The sequence below is a fragment of the Sciurus carolinensis genome, chromosome 2 (genome assembly GCF_902686445.1).
Source record: "Sciurus carolinensis chromosome 2, mSciCar1.2, whole genome shotgun sequence".
Taxonomy (NCBI): domain Eukaryota; kingdom Metazoa; phylum Chordata; class Mammalia; order Rodentia; family Sciuridae; genus Sciurus; species Sciurus carolinensis.
Window position 1 is genome coordinate 60,268,045 of NC_062214.1, and position 17,323 is coordinate 60,285,367.

The window sequence follows — 17,323 nt, forward strand, 5'->3', positions numbered from 1 at the left end:
TGTGTGCATGTCCTTCTGTGTGCAGGTCCCTTTGTGTCCAGGACAAGATGAGCTGCATTCCTCTATTATTCACATAGACCCTGCAAAGCCCCTCCTACTGCATTACCACAGTATTCTGGCTGCTTGTCTGTATCTACCCAAAGACTGGGTTTCCAATGATGAAGCTCTATTTCATCTGCTCATTTCTAGTGTGGAGCACAGTGCCTGGCATGCAGATGGCATCATTCAGATGAAGTAACAAATGCATACTTTCTTACCCGCAGGCACACACACGCTCCCACACGTTAACAGCAGTTGAGGCTGGTTTTCCCTCCTCTGCCATTGAATGCCCCTGGCCCAAGGAGGCATTGGTGCCTTTTTACTGATAAGGAAGTTGAGGCTTAGAGATGGAAAGGAAAACTTTTGCATTCTGGCGAAGTCCCCAGTGCCTATCTCCTTAATCATGACATTGCGCTGCCTCATCTGACAATAAATGGACTCTTCTAAAGAACAAGTGGCCGGGTGCTAACTGACTTTTCGACAGTCTATTAAAACTCTGGCTATCACCTAGAATAGCATAGTTGTCCCATAAAGCAATGGGTCTTGCAGACAAGGCTCCTGCCTAAAAGGGAGGGAAGGACACTCTCCTGCTAGCACTGGCACATCATGAACTTCTAAGCTGGATGAATGTAACTTCTCCAGAGGTCCCAAACCTGCAGGGTTCACCCTGCCTTTGATCACTGAGAGAGCAAAGCAGTCAAAAGCCGAGCACTCTTTCCTCTGAGACCTTCACACTGACCTCTGTCAGAGCCTCTCTCTGTCCTAGAAAAGAGCCCAGCTGGGTGACAGCAGGTGGCACATGAACTGGCTGGGCAGGACTAGGGTGTCAGGCTCAGAGTCTTGAATTTCAACATCCAGACCTGGGAGGTGATTTCTGAATTCTAGAACACTTGTAGGACACTGCCGCTGGGACACACAGCAGACTAGGTGGGAGTTGTAACCTCTGTGCCACCTACGTGGACATTGGAGTGGGATTGGGAAGTGGTTAAACCAAGTACCCAGGCTCCCTGCAGCTGGGACTGGACCCAGGTCCCCAGACACTACATGCAGTGTGCTCTTTGCCATGTTCCACAGGGTTCACTAAACTGTTAATGAAATGACTAAGGAGGATAAAGGGACTCAACCTAGGACCCAAGGCCTTTCCTGTGTCCGATAATGGTTTCTCCTCCATTTGCTTCTCTCTGAAAGAGCACATACAGAACCCCAGCTCCAGAGCACACTGCAGTCTTCCCCAGTCTGTTTCCACATTGAGACCTTTTCAGAAATCACTGAGCCATATCACCACCTGCTGCTTAAAGAGAAAGAGACCAAGCCCTTCCAAGGCTGTTCCAGCCTCTCCTCACATCTCTCCTGCTTACTCCTTCTGTGCCACTCTTCCCAGCCTCCTTTTAGTTCCCCATGTTTCCTGGGGCTCCATCCCTCCCAGGACTTTGCACTTGCTATTCCCTCCCCTCTGGAATTCTGATCCCATCTTCAGACATCTGTTCCTTGCCTCATTTCTGGAGGACATTTTCATGACTTTCTGTTGGAACTTCTTCCGAGGCGTGTCATCATTTGATCTGTGAATGTGTGATTATTCACTTCCTCCATCAGCCCAGTCAGGGCAGAGCCACGTCTGCTTTTGCTCTTATCCTGGTATATAACAGGTGCTAAATCCCTGCTATTTGGTAAGTAGAGGAACTGAGGGACAGTTGGACATGCATCGCCAAGCCCAGTGCAGTTTTCTGCTTTCTTTAATGCTTTCCTGCTGACATGCCACCACCACCCCAAGCTTTGGCTTGTGTTTGTCCTTCCCAAGGACACAGGCAAGATCAGAGCCCACAAATGACTCACCTGTGTGAGGGAGGGTCTACAGGACCAGTTGCTGGGGCTGACTTGCCCTGGTGATGCTGGGTTTCATGGGGTCACTTGCCCATCTCTGGCAGGTGTTCCACTTGCTGGGCAAGGGGCACGTTCACCCCCTCGCTGCAGGACTTAACTCACACCCCTGTCTTCTGTCTTTCTGCCAGGCCTCTTTTATCTCTTACCAGTTTAGCAGTCGATTTCGGCTACATTTTTCTTAATTAGGGGCCTGTGTCTTTCAGCCAATTGTTATAGTGAGGAGCCTGGAGATCAGAGAGTCCTTGTTCTGCAGGCTAAATGGCTGAATGTTTTTTATTGCATGATTTGTCTTTCGAACTGTGCTCTCGCCTTGTGTAGATTTCCTGTGAAAATCTTCTTTTTGGATTCCATGGTGAAGAGAACCTTCTGCCCTCCCAAACACTTGGAATCCTGGGCCAGGCAGTAGGAGTTGTTGTTATAGGTCCCCAGGGACCAGGCTGGTCAGTGGCTTGATTATGTTCTTACTGGTATTGATGGAGGGCCTGCTGGTGACCCACACTGGGGGATATGTCTGTGGATAAGCTGCTGTCTTAAGTTATTTCATCAAAGCCACTGAGACATACATGTGTGAGGGCACCTAGCCCAATGCAGAGCGTTCTCTTGATATTCCTGGAGTATTTGTTAAATGAATGAGTAGAGGAAATAACCAGAAGGCAGTGTTTCCCAATAGGGTTTCCTTGAAACATGAGTCCTCTGAGATACTCAGGGAAAAACACATCAACACCAAAAGGATGAGGGAAGTGGTCACATGGCCATATAAGTGGGACCCCATATGCACTGTGATCCTCTTAGAGAGCCATACTTTATATTGGCCCATTAAAAGCTCTGGGGAGGCCAACTGCAAGAACACTGGCCGGCTTTGTTTTACCCCAAACTTCTCATACCTATATGACTGAAGTACTCTCTCTCATTCGTGTTAAACTCTGGCCACCTGGCAGAGGCAGCTAGAATGCAACTAGAAGGTAATGTGAGGATCCCAGAAAGTTCAGAAGGATGTACTGAGGACCTCAAAGGGAAGGCTTGCAGATCTAAAATTTAGAGGTAGCATTGCAGACCGATCTGGAAGGGGGAGCAGAAGCCACAGGAGGAGAGGTGAGAAGGGCTTCAGGCCAGGGGACACAGGCAGCTGCAGCAATTGACAGGACTATCCAGGTCATGGATGGAAGGTACATGTCTGGTTTGGAGAATGGGATTTAGAAAAGGTCATGGTAGAAGGCAGGCTGGGGAGTTCCTGCAAACAGCAAAGTTCCCGGTATACGAAGCTGCTCAGTAAGTCCCTTATAAAATTATAAATTACTGAAAGCCTTGGTGTTGACCTTCCAAAGCATCTGGACTTTTGTCATAGGAGCCATTGTTTGCCAACCAGGAGTTAGAGTCAGTATCACCTGTAGAATGTCTTGAAACACCCCCATGTTTTCATGTTTACTCCAGAAATGCTGATCCTGTGGGAGAACCAAGCATCTGGATGTCGGAAAACCACCCAGAGAACTCTAAGTGACCTCCCAGCTGAACATGAATGGGGGTCCTATGAGACGTCCCCACTGGGGACCGACAGGTCAGAGCTGTTCCCCCAGCAGTTGTATATAAGTTGGAATGGTGGAGGAGGGGAACTGTCTCACAAATAAGCTGGGACACTCTGTGGGCTCTGGAGTTCTCTTGGAGATTCATGTTGATGGTAGCACATTGAGCACTCCGAGAAGGTCTGATATACCCAGTGCTTTAAGAAGTAATATCAGGGACCCTGGGCTTCAGGGTGGGCTTTTACCAGAGTTCAGACACTTTACCCATCTCTTTTCTGAATGTTACTATTTCTCTTTTCAGGAGTGAACTTCCCCATCATTAGAGTTTTCATTTTCACAAGTGCTAGGTGCAGTCAGGTGCGTCTCTAAGGTGGGACACCGTTCTTCCAACAAAGGTTCTCAGAGGCTGACGGGAAGTAGGGAAGGTGGCCATTTCCTTACAACAGACTCTTTATTCCCTTAGTCATTTTCTCTCTGCTGCCTCTGATGTGGAAAGATACAATATTTGGGTCCGAATAAGATGCAGTTGCTTCCCAGGCTCCTTTCTTTATCTTTGCATCCTGTGGTGAACCTGTGTGTCCCACTTCTCACTCCAGAGGGAGGAAAGGGGCTGGGTGACACTAATTTGGAGTTACAGCTTGCAGGAAGCCAACTGTGCCTCTGGATGCTCTGTTCCTGCTTTTAACTGGCTCACAGGTGGCTGCGTTGACTTTTTTTCTCTTGGGCCTCCCTGGTGGGATTATAGAGTTGGAGATCTTAACAGAATCAATGGATTGATGGCTCTGGATTATCCAGGCCAATCCACACCCAGCTGACAATTGGCTTCCATTCTAAATGCTTGTTTCCACTGCCATGGTTCCTCATTTGCTCACACAAGCCATAACCTTTGTACAAAGGAAGCATCACCTTCTGCCTGCTGCCTACTGAAGACAGATGAACATCTGGTAGTTACTTTTTGCAAACCTGCAATAAGAGGGTTCCCAGAAGATGCCTTGACAGCCTGGTCTGAGATTAGGGGACAGACTTAGTAACAATGTTGAGGCCCCACTGGGTCCAAGGCTAGAGCCAGAGTCCATCCTGGGGCCAGTGTGTAGTAGACATTTGCTTCCCCAGAAGAGTTCCAGACATTGCAGGCCTCCTTTCCCACCTCGACTCTAAATACCTCCTTACCCAAGGGAATGATCAAGACACCTCAGGAATCACCATGGGAATAAGGAAGAGATGCACAATTCAGATTTCTGGCCCCACAGGCGAAGAATCATTTACCATGACTGTATGGGCTAATTGTTCCCACTTTGCCATGGACCACGAACCTGTGGAATTCCCCTAATGGTTTGATCATACATTTGTCTCTGTTTCCATAGTGCATGTTTTTGTTTTTAAGAACCTGGGCTAGTCCTGTTCAAGTCTTTGCAATTCATTTATTCATTCATTCATTTATTGAATTATTTAATCCATCTTGTATTTATTTATAATTTATTTATTTATAATGGATTTATTAATAAATCCATTTATTCTGCATCTGTTCTTATGGGACATGGCACCCATGTCCAGTAATGGAGCCTGTGCATCCCTGCTCTCAGGAAGACCCTAGCAAGGCATTGTTGTGGTGATGGTAGCTCACAGTGGGCACATAGGGAACCAACTCAAAAGCTGCTCAACAGTCATGCTACAGGATTTTGCTTCATTTTTCATAGGACTCATCCTACCTTGGGCTCACTTTTTTTTTAATCTCAGCCATAGTATTTTTCCACATTTTCATTATTTCTTCTTTTTCAGTTTATTTTTTGTTGTTGCTGCTGTTCTTGTTTATGTTGTAAAGGCTTTTATTCACCTTACCCCAACTCTCTCCCCATTTTCTTGGGTCCGATGTGTTGTGAAGCACTTCATGGCAGCTCAGCTGGCAGGGAAACAATTTTTTCTTGATTCAAATCCCCATGAAAACCTGAAGGTAAGGGCATGGGCTGACGTGAGTTGGAATCCATCCTGCTTCAGTGCTCAGCTTTGCATTCTTGGTCAAGGTGGAGTTCACAGTCTCTGAAGGAAGCATGGCTTCCTCTGTCTGAAATGCGATGATAAGACTCCTTTGCAGTTGTGATGGTGGAAAAGCACTAGCACGGTGCTCACCCAACACTAGTAACCCAGCAAGCAGCGTCTGCCATTGTTATAATTACGGAGCAGGTGCATCCACTGGCTTCAGCTCCCCTTAACGGTGATGCATTGACAGTGATGGTGGCAAAGGGAAGAAAGTCAAGGCTGAGTTCAGGAGAGAGCAAAAAAGTACACACTGAGCAGAGTCTGCACTTAGCCCTATAAGGACCACTGTCTGAGGTAACTCTAATTCCCCAGAAGGGCTGTAGATGAGGACACTTTCCTTCTGATCTCACCTGTTGCTTGGTCTTCTGGAGGAGGGGCATCTCCCTGGGAAGGCCTTTGCTCCAGTGATGGTTCCCACCATCTCCATAGACGCAGTCACCCCACCCCAATCTTGGCTCCCCTCATTCACACAGATGAGGCCCCACAGCAAGCCTAGTGTCCTCGTGGCTCTGAGGCTTACCACACAAACAGCAAGGCTCTCAAGGGTTCTCGCCCTAATTTAGCCAGATTATTTCTATTAATGGTAATTAGGATTTTCATTGAACTCTTACCTGTGTGCCTGAGATCTGGGGACACATGCTGTCCCTGCTCGGTTCTCATTTAATCTTCACAGCTGTCCATGGGATAGAGTGATGTGCTCTAATCACAGACCTACTAAGTCTGGAAGCCATTACCGGGCTTCTTAGACCAGATTCTCAAACATTGTTTTCTACAGGCTCACTTGGCAGACCCTTTTCCACACTATAGAGCTCCTCCTTCAGCTCTCTGTTGCTTGCTTGCTTGCTTTTATTTCTCCCTTCCTCTTGTGTTTTTCCTAGTTCTCTTACTTTGAAAAACATGGACTAAATCCCAGATCCACATCAGATTGGAACATTTTCCTGAACCCAAGTGGGTTTTTTTTATGTTGTTATTATTTCTTAAGCTGCACCTTTGATTGCCAGAAGTAGTCTGCACATTTAATCTTCAAATCAAGGGCAGCACCTCCTGGAACAGCATACTCATTGTGAGCATGTGCTGCTTAGTAAGTGCCAGGGTTTGAGTCTGAGTAGTACTGTGCCTCTCTTACTGTGGGACTGTCCTCTGCTTCAGTTTTCACATCTGTAAGTGGGGTGTTTCAAGGGTCCCAGTATCACAGGTCTGTTGTGAGGGATAGGTCGTGTGTTGATGAGCCAATAGGCAAGCAGTTGGGATGCTATTTGGAACAGAGGCCAATATTACCTTCATGATGTCTTTGAATCTGCCTTGCTCCCTCCTAACAGACCCACATTACATGAAGTGACAGTCCCACAGGAGTGTCTTCTGAAAGCTCACAGTAGAAAATCTGTTTTCCCCAGAGACTATTCCCCTACCATTGTATCCAATTTTGTACCATCCTGCTGGTGATAGCAAGGAGATCTAGAGGAGAGATGAAAAGCTTTCCCTGGTTGGTGGGACTGTGTAATTCACCCCCAGCTGCCACCTTCCCAGGCTGACTTAGTAGGTGGGAGGAAAATGACTGAGGGAGGCTGCAGGTGTTCAGTGGCCTGGTGTGGCCTTGGCTTACCAGTTCGCTTGTTGGGCCAGCTCATTAGCCACAGCTTCCTTGGAAAGGCAGAATTTGACAGCTTAACAATCTATTTGAATGAAAAAGCTTGAAACACTGGGGTACTGTAGGATCAAGCTAAATGAGAGCCCCTTCTCAAACTGGGGTTTTGAAAGGTAGGTTGAACCTTTGACAAGGAATCATCTTGTGAGAGTGCTACAGGTCATCATGATAAAGCCAGAAATGGGAAGAAGAACCTGAGAGGAAAATAGTAGGACACAAAAAGAAGCTGCCATTTCCAGAAGCCCATCAGCATGGTTTAAAAAAATAAAAAATTCTTCATGCAAATAGGCCCATCGATGCTTCTCCAGGCCTTCAGTCCAATGCTTCTGGAACTTAATGATTTTCACATCTAATTCAAGGAGAAATTAGTCATTCGATATTAAGACAAAAGCAGGCAGACTCCTGCCTTGACAAGGAGTTCCTCCCACAGACGAGGAATTATCTCTGGAATAATTAAAATGCTTGCTGAAGTATAAAAAATGTTCCATTAACTGGAGTTGCCTTTGTTGAGCAAGGGCCTTTCCCATCCCCAAACAAATTATGACAACTCTGATCAAGGACAAGGCGATCCTGGGGCCTAAAGAGATATGGTGATCAAACTCAGATCATCAGTCATTTCTGAGCCAGAGAATAAAAGTCTCCAATTAGAGAATCCTGGTAGTGTCAGCCAGCCCTGCAGGGATTTAATTTGTGATGGAGCGTGGCTGTGGTGCTTTATTCTTCTGGAGTCCCCGACTCTGAAGGGACTGCACCCTGACAAAGGAAATGAAGCCTACAATAAAGGTATGGCAGAGCATTGTTGTCTTCCTGGAATGTCCCCAACCTGCCCATTTGTCATTGGCAATGTTTTCAGAGTCTAGATGTCTTGATTCCAAAAGAGTACAGGGATTGAGTAACACTGTTATTATCTGCCAAAGCATATCAACAACCAGGACCATCAGATTCCTTCATTCCAAGGAGGTGCCCCATCACCTGATATGATCTGTGCTGCTCTCTATGGTGTAAGTGTACGTGCCACAAAACGACCCCCCCAGGCCCTGTCACAACACATGGCAAGTTGACCTTCACCCACCGGCAGAGTCTTGGCATCCAAGGGTTTCTTCCACATGAAGACCTCATTGTCCTCTGCTATGCCCAGTGTATTCATTGTCTATATTTGTTAAATCACATTTTTAAACACTACGCAGTCAACTTTCCTCTAAATATTTGTACACTACTTAAAAATAATATGGACTTAACAAAGGAAAGTTTCCTAACATTTAAACATAGATTTCAAAAGTAAATACTTCTAGGCACTTCTTTGAAATGGTATTTCTAAAAAGTCAGATTATCATACATGTTTAAAAACCCTATAAAGAACAGTCAAAGCAGAGACATAAAGACCGCACTCGAAGCAGGATGTAAAAGAATGCCTACCAAGGGTTTAAAGATGTTTACTTCCCATCTGCATTCTTATTCCTGCCCTTTTAAAAGTTTTCATTTTCATTTGTGCATTTATTTAATATGAGAGTTGCCTTCCTGAGTCTTCAGTATTTTTTTAAGAAACCGCCACAGAAGAGCTGAGGCCACCAGCTATGGTGGCTTCTCATTTGGGATGCAATTCTGAGCTTCCAGTCCTCTGCCTCCACCCATTTCCATAACTAAATTCCTTTCCTCGTGTCAGAGGATCCTTAAATCCGCACCTTTTATAGAGATTTTTATTTTGGAACCTTGGCATCTTTCATAGGGATGATAAATTTCAAGTTTTGTGTATCTGCCAGTTCCTGACCCATTGTTCTGTCATTTTGATTTATTAAGCTTGTCTGTTAACATTATTAAAAACTTATGTGTCTCCTATTATTATTTTATTCTAATTAGTTGGGCCATTTAGAGGTTTCATCTCCTAGGAGATGTGATTGAGCCTGTGTAATTAGCTCTCTTCTTTAGGACAGTGGCCTAATCCATCACCTTGGAATGCAGCGTTGGGCGCTCTGCCCACCTGTTTATTTCATAGGCCACAGGCACTGGTTGGATTTGCCAAGCCTTGGTGCAGGACCTGCCTCAGCTGAGATGTGTGTGGTCTTTTCCATGTACACCACATGACAAATGTCCCCCATGGTTACATTCCATCAGAATAGAGTCCGCTGACTTTAGTCACTGACACACCACCTTTACGTTTGTCTTACCTGCATACCACCTGTACCATTACTTATTATTGTTTGCCGATGACTGTTTGTTATCATTATATACATGAGATGATTTGTCTTTAAATAGTGTTAAATCCATTTACTCGTTTTAACCTGGAGTCATCTTGAACCATAACGTTTGACACATCAACTATATTTCATTTAACTGTTTTGTACTTTATAGTTGGCCCTCAGTGTGTATGGGTTCTGCATCCAAAGATCCAACCAACAGCAGGCTGAAAATGTTCATTAAAAAGTTGCATCCGTACTGAACATATATAGACTTCTTTTCTGATCAGTATTCCCTACACAATATAGTGCAACAACTATTTACATAGCATTTATGTTGAAATAATAGGATAAGTGATCAAGATGACTTGGAGTATAGAGGATAATGTGCCTAAGTTATATGCAAATTCTATGCCATTTTATATATAAGGGACTTGAACATCCACAGATTTTGGTATCTGGCGGGGATCTTGCAACCAGCCCCTGCAGATACTGAGGGGCAACATCCCATATGAAGATAAAGCATAAACAGTGAATGACAGGGTTGTCCTACAACCCTCAGAACCCTCTTGTGTGCTGCCAGGATAAATTTTTATTCTATAAGTGAAGAAAACTAGCTGAAGATTGTGTGCCAAAGATTCTAATTGCTGGGAACATCTAAGTGACGTGCTTGTTTTCAAAGGATTAAAAAAAAAAATTCTCAAAAGCACCAGTATAAAAAGGATCCTTTGTGGCTTAATAAAACCACGTGCTGTAAGGAAATTAGGGTGCAATAAAATAAGATTGAAAGATATATCTTCAGTGCCACTGGCCTTCTGTGCTGGTAAGGAGATGCACAAGTCACAGAGCACTTTCACCCACCCCAGCTTTCCTAGGAACCCTGAGCACCCGGGACTGGGCAGGGGGCTTCTTCCAAGTTAGACTGGGTAATGAGGAAATAATGCCCAAGGAGGATGTTCATGTGCAGCAACAGTTTGGGTACAGAGCATTGAAGTAGATGAGCCCCAAGCACAGGTGGGGAGGACCTGGGTGCAGGTAAGAACAACAGTACAAGCCAGCAGGGCTGGGCTGGAGGGAGGGAAGGTCATGGTCAGGGACACTATCAGGTCAATGAGGTGAGGCGGGCAGACACCAGCCAGGACACAGTATGGATTTCATCCACCACAGGGTCTTAAGCAGGAAAATGATTTGAGCTGATCTCACCAGCTACCAGGTAGGAAACAATTATATCAAGGGTGATGACCCAGACTCTAGTCAGGTCACTCTAGTGGAGACTGAGTGGCTTTTTTCCAGGGTGGTCTTGAGAAGGGATTGGATTTGGCTTCTGTTTTGGAGAGAACTAGAATTTCATTTCTTTCTTGCAACTGTTAGGAATAAATATATTGACACATGTATAAAGTATAGTAATATATGCAAATAGGAATGTTGATATAAATATGTAAATTTATATATAATTTAATATATATGTGTTATAGTTTCCCTTTGGACAAACAAACTCCTCTTTTGGGAGTGGAGGTGGAAGATATATCTTGTGATTACTTAAAAACTATTTCAGTGTTTTTATATAGAGTTTCTTATAGCAAACTATAAGAGGCAGAGTAGTAGTCTCCTATTTGGTAGAAGATAGCTTAATTGACAAAATATCAGGGTATGATTTTAAGTGAGAGTTTTCTCAATTGTGGGTGACCTATAAGATAAAGGTTTTGACCTGAGCAACCAGGTACTTCCTGATGCTATTATGGAGATGGTCAAGAAGAGGCCTGTGGAGCAGGGGGCCCTAAGATAGAAGCTCCGTATGTGTGACCCTGACCCTCTGCTTTCTCTCACTCCCTGCAGTGATCCCAAAGGTCACCAAGCACCTGCTCTCTAACCCTGTGTTCACCTGCATCATCCTGGCTGCCTGCATGGAGATTGCAGTGGTGGCTGGCTTTGCTGCCTTCCTGGGGAAGTACCTAGAGCAGCAGTTTAACCTCACCACCTCGTCTGCGAACCAGCTGCTTGGTGAGTGTGCCCCACACCCACCATCCTCCTGTCCTGTACATAATGCTCTGAGAATTTAGTGAGATTCCACAAAGAGCCCAGCACTGAACTGGGCCAATACCCAGTATGCACATGGTATAGCACACAAGGATCTTCCAAGTTCATTTTCAGTATAAGATTTACCTACCATGTGCAATTACTAAGATACCTGATAATGAAGAACAAGAATATAAAATGCACATAGGAATCATTGCAAGAGGCCAAGAAATTCATAGATTGGTATGAACTGGAAAAATGTGAGCGAGATCTAATGAAGGAAGAGAGATGAATCTTGAAAGATTAGCAGGTTTTCGTCAGAGACATAGAGAACAAGAATATTCCTGGCAGCATGAAACCCATAGTTAACAAATAGAGAGCTTAGAAAACATGCCTGTGCCTATGCCATGCCCAGTGCAGACATAACTAATGGATCATAGCACTTCTTCCCAAGATCAGACATAGCTTTACAGTCCTTTCAGTACCGACTCCAGGCATCTACTCCTAGTTGTTTGGAGTTGGCTTACTAAGAATAACAACTTGCCCTCATAAGATGTAGCATTATTTATGCAGGGTAAAAAATGTGGTCCCACAGCATGTCTTAGTTTGATTTTCATTTTGTGGCAATTTATTCTTTCCTACCTCAAATGACCAGGAAACTTCAGTAGGTGAATTGATCAGCTTAGATGTCAATTAGTAGTGGATAGAGCAGAGCCACAGCAGCTGAGGGTGAGGGAAGAGTCAACCATACGTTTCTGATGTGGACAGCCCTTGACGCCATTTGTGAAAACTGGAAATAGCAGGGAATAATTAGATCTGTGGGGAGCATTACATATTTGGATGTGAAGTCACTGGGTGTGAGACATCCAAGCATTTCTAAGTGAGGTCCTGTATTTGGTTGGGGTTCAAGAAGGGGGTCTGAGTTAGTAACGTAGTATTATAGCAATACAGTAACATGTAGTACATAGTAAAATATAGTGTGGATGGAAGTTGAAGACATGAGAGTTGGATTTATGCAGGGGAAATATGGAGAATTGTAAATGAAGGGGTGCAGTCCCAACCTGAGGAATCTGTAGAGAAGTTTAAGGGGCAGTATCCAAAAGAAATTCAGAGGGTGTGGATCATGGGAGTTGAAGGAGAAATGATTCCAAGAAAGAAACAAGATGGGGGCCCAAATAAATATCTCTGGGGGTGAGCTTTAATAATAAGGACATCTCATAGCCTGTGGCAGGGCTGTGTTTGTGATGTGGCAGTGGTGGAGCCCATCCTGTGGGGTGGAGAGCAGCCCAAGAGTGGGGATGCAGGGTGTTGGAGTAGAGAGGAGAGTGGGTGTGGCTGGGACAGGAGAGGCTGCAGCAGGGCTCTAAGCAGAGAGAAAGGCAGCAGCAGGAGATGGCCTGCAGAAGAAAGAGGGAGCATGGGTGGACATCCCTTGACAAGAGCCCATGTATTCCCCTGCCAGGGCAGAAGAGAGACATGTGATTGAGGTTACTGAGAGTGTGACAGTACAGCCAGGTATTGGAGGGGGCTCTAGCCCCATGACCCTTATCATCTCTGCTAAGTAGGAATGAACATCTGAGAGGAAAGGAAGGGTAAGTTTCTCTTATCCTCTCCCTTAAAAATCACCTGTCACTTCATGAAATCACCATAAACATGCAGAGGTGCTAATCATTATGAATCATAAAGGAAATGCACATCAAAACTATAAGGAGATGATTTGACACACCCAACAGACTGATGGTGCCAAGCATTGGTGAGGACACAGAGCAACTGGAACTCTCTTGTCCTGCAGGTGTGAGTGCAAGGTGGCACCGCCACTTTGGAAATCTTTCTGGCGATACCTATTAAAGCTAAGCATATGCCTGTGCTGTGATCCATCAGTTTTATTCCTGGGCTTCAGTCCAGCAGGAATGAGTGTTTAGGTCCACTCGTTTATATATGCATACAGAACAATGTTCAGAGCAGCTTAATGCATAATAACTCTGAACTGGAAACAACCCAAATGTCTGTCAACAGCAAAATGGGTAAATAAATTACAGACTGTTCATCCAGTGGACTGTTACACAGCATGAGAAAGAAAGACGTTTGATACAGGCATCCATGGAGATGAATCTCAGAGTTGAAAGATGTCAGACACAAAAGAGAACATATTTCTAGAAATTAAAAAGAGGAATAGTTAAATAAGTTGAGAGAGGTCAAAATAATGGTGACCCTTGAGGGGACACTAACTAGGAAGGATTGCTAGAAATATCCTCAGCTTGATCTGAAGGGTGTTATAGCAGGTCTCAGGTGCAGAAGTTCATCAGGCTGCTGTTAAGCTTTGTGCACTCCACAGGACATAACTTGTCTCAAATTAAAACATAAAATAGACCACAATGATATGGACAGATCACCCTCATCTGCCTGGAATCTGCTAAGAGAATACAACCTTATTTTTTTTTGTTGTTGTTTTTACTGATAACTCTACTACCCACTATTTTCTAAGTTTTGCTTCCATTTTACTTTTAGAAAAATGCAGTCAGCCTTTTTAATACCTGCCTGACAGAGAGAAGGTAAAATATACCTCTCTATAATTGAAGTTATAACTCCTTTATTATCTCTAAGATCTCTCAGGTTTAGCCCTCCAGCACCCGAAGAGTTTATCTCCTATCTACTGATTTCTTTGCTGCTATTCCTTGTGTTTTGATTACACTTGCACAGTTGCTTCAACTTCGGGACTGTGTCCTATTTTAGAACAGATGCCTAAGTTTTCTATCGACAAACAAATCGATAGACTTCAGGGCGGAAGGTCAAAAAAACAATTTCACCTCCTTGCGCCTGTTTGTCTCCCAGTGATTCTGTTGGTTAGAGCATTTTACAGGGTAGAGGAGAGGGGGAGACTTCTCCTGCACCCAGCAATCAGGCAGGCAGCATGCAGGCCCTCTCCCTGTGTCCTCCCCTGGCATCATTCCAGCCCTGGCATTGCCAGGGAGGGCCGGCTGCAGGAGGAGCTGGCAGGAGGCACTTATGGAGGTTCATTTAGGGAAATGCCCTACAGGCAGCTCCTGCAGACCTGAAAGATGGGGCCCATGCATTTATCCCGCCTATTCAAGGCAGGACTCTGGACCACCCACAAAGTCATCAGCAAGGGGGGGCAGAGTTCAGAGAAGAGAAGAATGTATGATTGAGGAACTGATGGCATTGATTTATGAGTGAAGATAAAAAGGGCTTAATCTGCATAAGTTAACGTAATGAGGATGGAGTTTTGGTTGGGGAAGTTCTGATAGCTGCTTGGAGCGTTAAAGGCATGCGCACACATTAGGGAGGGAGAAGGGGAGCTGATGATGGCTTGGAGGAAAGGTGCTGGAAGCAGGTTGCCATGGTTACCACCATCACCAGGTGACACCCCCATGGTCTCTGCTAGAGAAATGAGACAAAACCTAGGCCACTCTCTGGGTGTGAGCTGCTCACCAACTCATACATTCTGACAGTGATATTTGAGTATCCATCCTTGTAGGGCACCGTGTTAAGGCACTGGGGAATCCAGGTGGGACTGGGTAGGACAAAAAATGTTCTGGTCCTCCAAAAAGACCTAGTCCTAATGGGAAAGAAGAACCAAAAACATATGAAACAACTTTACATAGCAGAGAGTATGATGAAAACTGTAAATAAAACTGGGTGTGAGATTATAGTATCCCAAGGTCAGATGCAGGGTTCAGTCTAAAGAAGTGGATCTGAGCAAGCTGCTCTGAGGGGGCAGGGCCAGACAAGGAAAGACACAGGCAAGAGTGTCCCAGGAGTGGGAATTGCAAGTACCAAGCCTGAGAGACCTGAGCTGTCCAGTTCTTTCCAGGGACAGAAAGGAGGAAGAGTGGGTGTGATTGGGGTCGGCAGTAGTGTGGGATGGAGATAGAGGCACACAGGGCCTGCTCAGGAAGATCATTTCTACATCAAGGGAGGGAGACCAAGCACCAAGATGCCAAAAGCAGCAGATGACGGAGAGATATGTGTTTGTTTTAAGTATGGCATGTGCTATTTTCTTGCAGAACTAAGCCTCCCTGATTATATTTTCTTACCCTAATATTAAAATTAATTTGCATTCCCCTAGCACATACCAGCTGGTTGATGTAGTCGATTGACCTAGAGGTCTGTTGATTGGCAAGGAGGAGGCAGCTTGAACTGGAAAATTGGCCGTGCATAATCTACGTGGTGGATAAATGACACATAGTAATTTAAAGCTGAACTGTAGATGAAATGAATCAGAACAGAGCAAAACCAAACAGAAGATTGGAACTCTGGATCCTTTGGTCCTCCTAAAATTCCATGGGTCCCTGAGAATCATAAAAAAACAGGTTGAGGTCCTGTGCCTTGCAGATAGCTTTGTGTACAAGAGAGAGAGAAGGGGAAAAAAATCACCAATTACTCACCAAGAGCTACAAAACATATTGATTTGATTGATGTCACTTCCTGAAGAGTGGCAGAGCTGGTTAAAAGACAGTCTCTGCAGACTGATGAGTTCTGTGACCTTTGGGTCATGCAGCCTCTGCACCCTCATGCAGCCCTCCCTCATTGCCTGATTGGAAGGGGAAGAGAAAATCCCCTAATCATTCTAAATCCGCTTCGCACATCAACACACACAGAGAGCATCACTGTTCCTTAGTATTTATTATGTTAAAATGCACATCCATGTTCTCCAATCTATCTGACTTGTCTCTTGGTTGTCCTCATAGTAGCTAGCGTGTGCTTCCCATGATGGTGCCCCACTTGGCATGACAGGTGCATTCAGACTCATGATGGTTGAGTTTTCCAAGTCTGTCTACCTCTATTTTCCATGAGTTGTCTGGGTAGAAATCTACCCCTTCGTAAAGATTTGAGGTACTGCCAAGGCAGTGACAAAGCAGTGGAGTCACAGGCAATTTGCAGGGCTCAACCTTGGACCTGCTGTTCATTGTCTGTATGGATTGGCCCTTCCCAGTTCATGGTCCCTGCCACTCTGTGTTCCTTGCAGGGATGACTGCAATCCCATGCGCCTGTCTGGGAATCTTCCTGGGTGGTCTCCTGGTGAAGAAGCTCAGCCTGTCTGCCCTGGGGGCCATTCGGATGGCCATGCTTGTCAACCTGGTGTCCACGGCTTGCTACGTCTCCTTCCTTTTCCTGGGCTGTGACACGGGCCCTGTGGCTGGGGTTACTGTTCCCTATGGAAACAAGTGAGTATAAGAAATGTTGGTTCCACCCTGACTGCTGCTGACACCAGGACTCTCTTTTTCCCATAACTCAATGAAGTCAGCTTCATACCTAGTGACCCTGAGCAGAGGAACAAGAACACCTTTGCATCTTACTCCCCACGTGAAGAATCAGTGTCCCTCTAGGCAGCAAGGGCAGACTTCCACCAACAGCCAGGAGCACCTCAGGGAGAAAAGCAGACATTCCTTTTGCAGGAAACTCAACTATTTCTAGCATTTGACTTTTAAGAATGTGAAGATAGGAAATATAAATACATTTTATTTCAAAATTCAACTGAAAATGAAAGATAGAATTAATTTTATAATTCCTTAAACTCTCAAGAGCTGTCATTTGGTCATATAGTCATTACAGGGTCTGGCCCCTGGTAGGATTTATAAGTATCAGAGGGAGAAGGGAGAAAGAGAGAGAAAGAGGATGGGAAGGAAGTTATCTAGTTCTAATGGGGCCACTTTCCATATAGCCTAGTGATTATCCCAAGGCTTTGGACCAGAGTCCCATCAGCATCTCTCTTCAAGGGGATTATGAACAGTTCTTACTTACATATCTGGGGTCAACAGCTGTCCTCTTCCTACTTGGGACTTTGAGGCTGCCTTGGGTCTCCAGGCTGGAACACTGATGCTGCTGCATGACTGGCCGACAGGTCTCAGTGCCTTTCTCTCAACAACCAGACTCCTCCCCCAGGCAAGCCACAGGCTTGCTCTTGTAGTTAAACCAGAAGATGGAGTAGAGCCAGGAAATGGGAGGACAGAGCAGAGGTAGCTAGCCATAGATAATTGCAAGGTCTAGGT

The 17,323-nt window shown here is 45.1% G+C and overlaps 1 protein-coding gene across 2 annotated transcripts in view; it reads left to right on the forward strand.

Moving 5' to 3' along the window:
- Slco3a1 (solute carrier organic anion transporter family member 3A1) overlaps window positions 1-17,323 on the forward strand; it is a 304,202-nt gene that overhangs the window by 244,958 nt on the left and 41,921 nt on the right. For both annotated transcript variants that reach the window (XM_047542190.1, XM_047542191.1), the window contains exons 5-6: window positions 11,133-11,297; window positions 16,300-16,498. In XM_047542190.1, coding sequence (XP_047398146.1) covers window positions 11,133-11,297; window positions 16,300-16,498 — 364 coding nt within the window. The remainder of the gene's footprint in view (window positions 1-11,132; window positions 11,298-16,299; window positions 16,499-17,323) is intronic.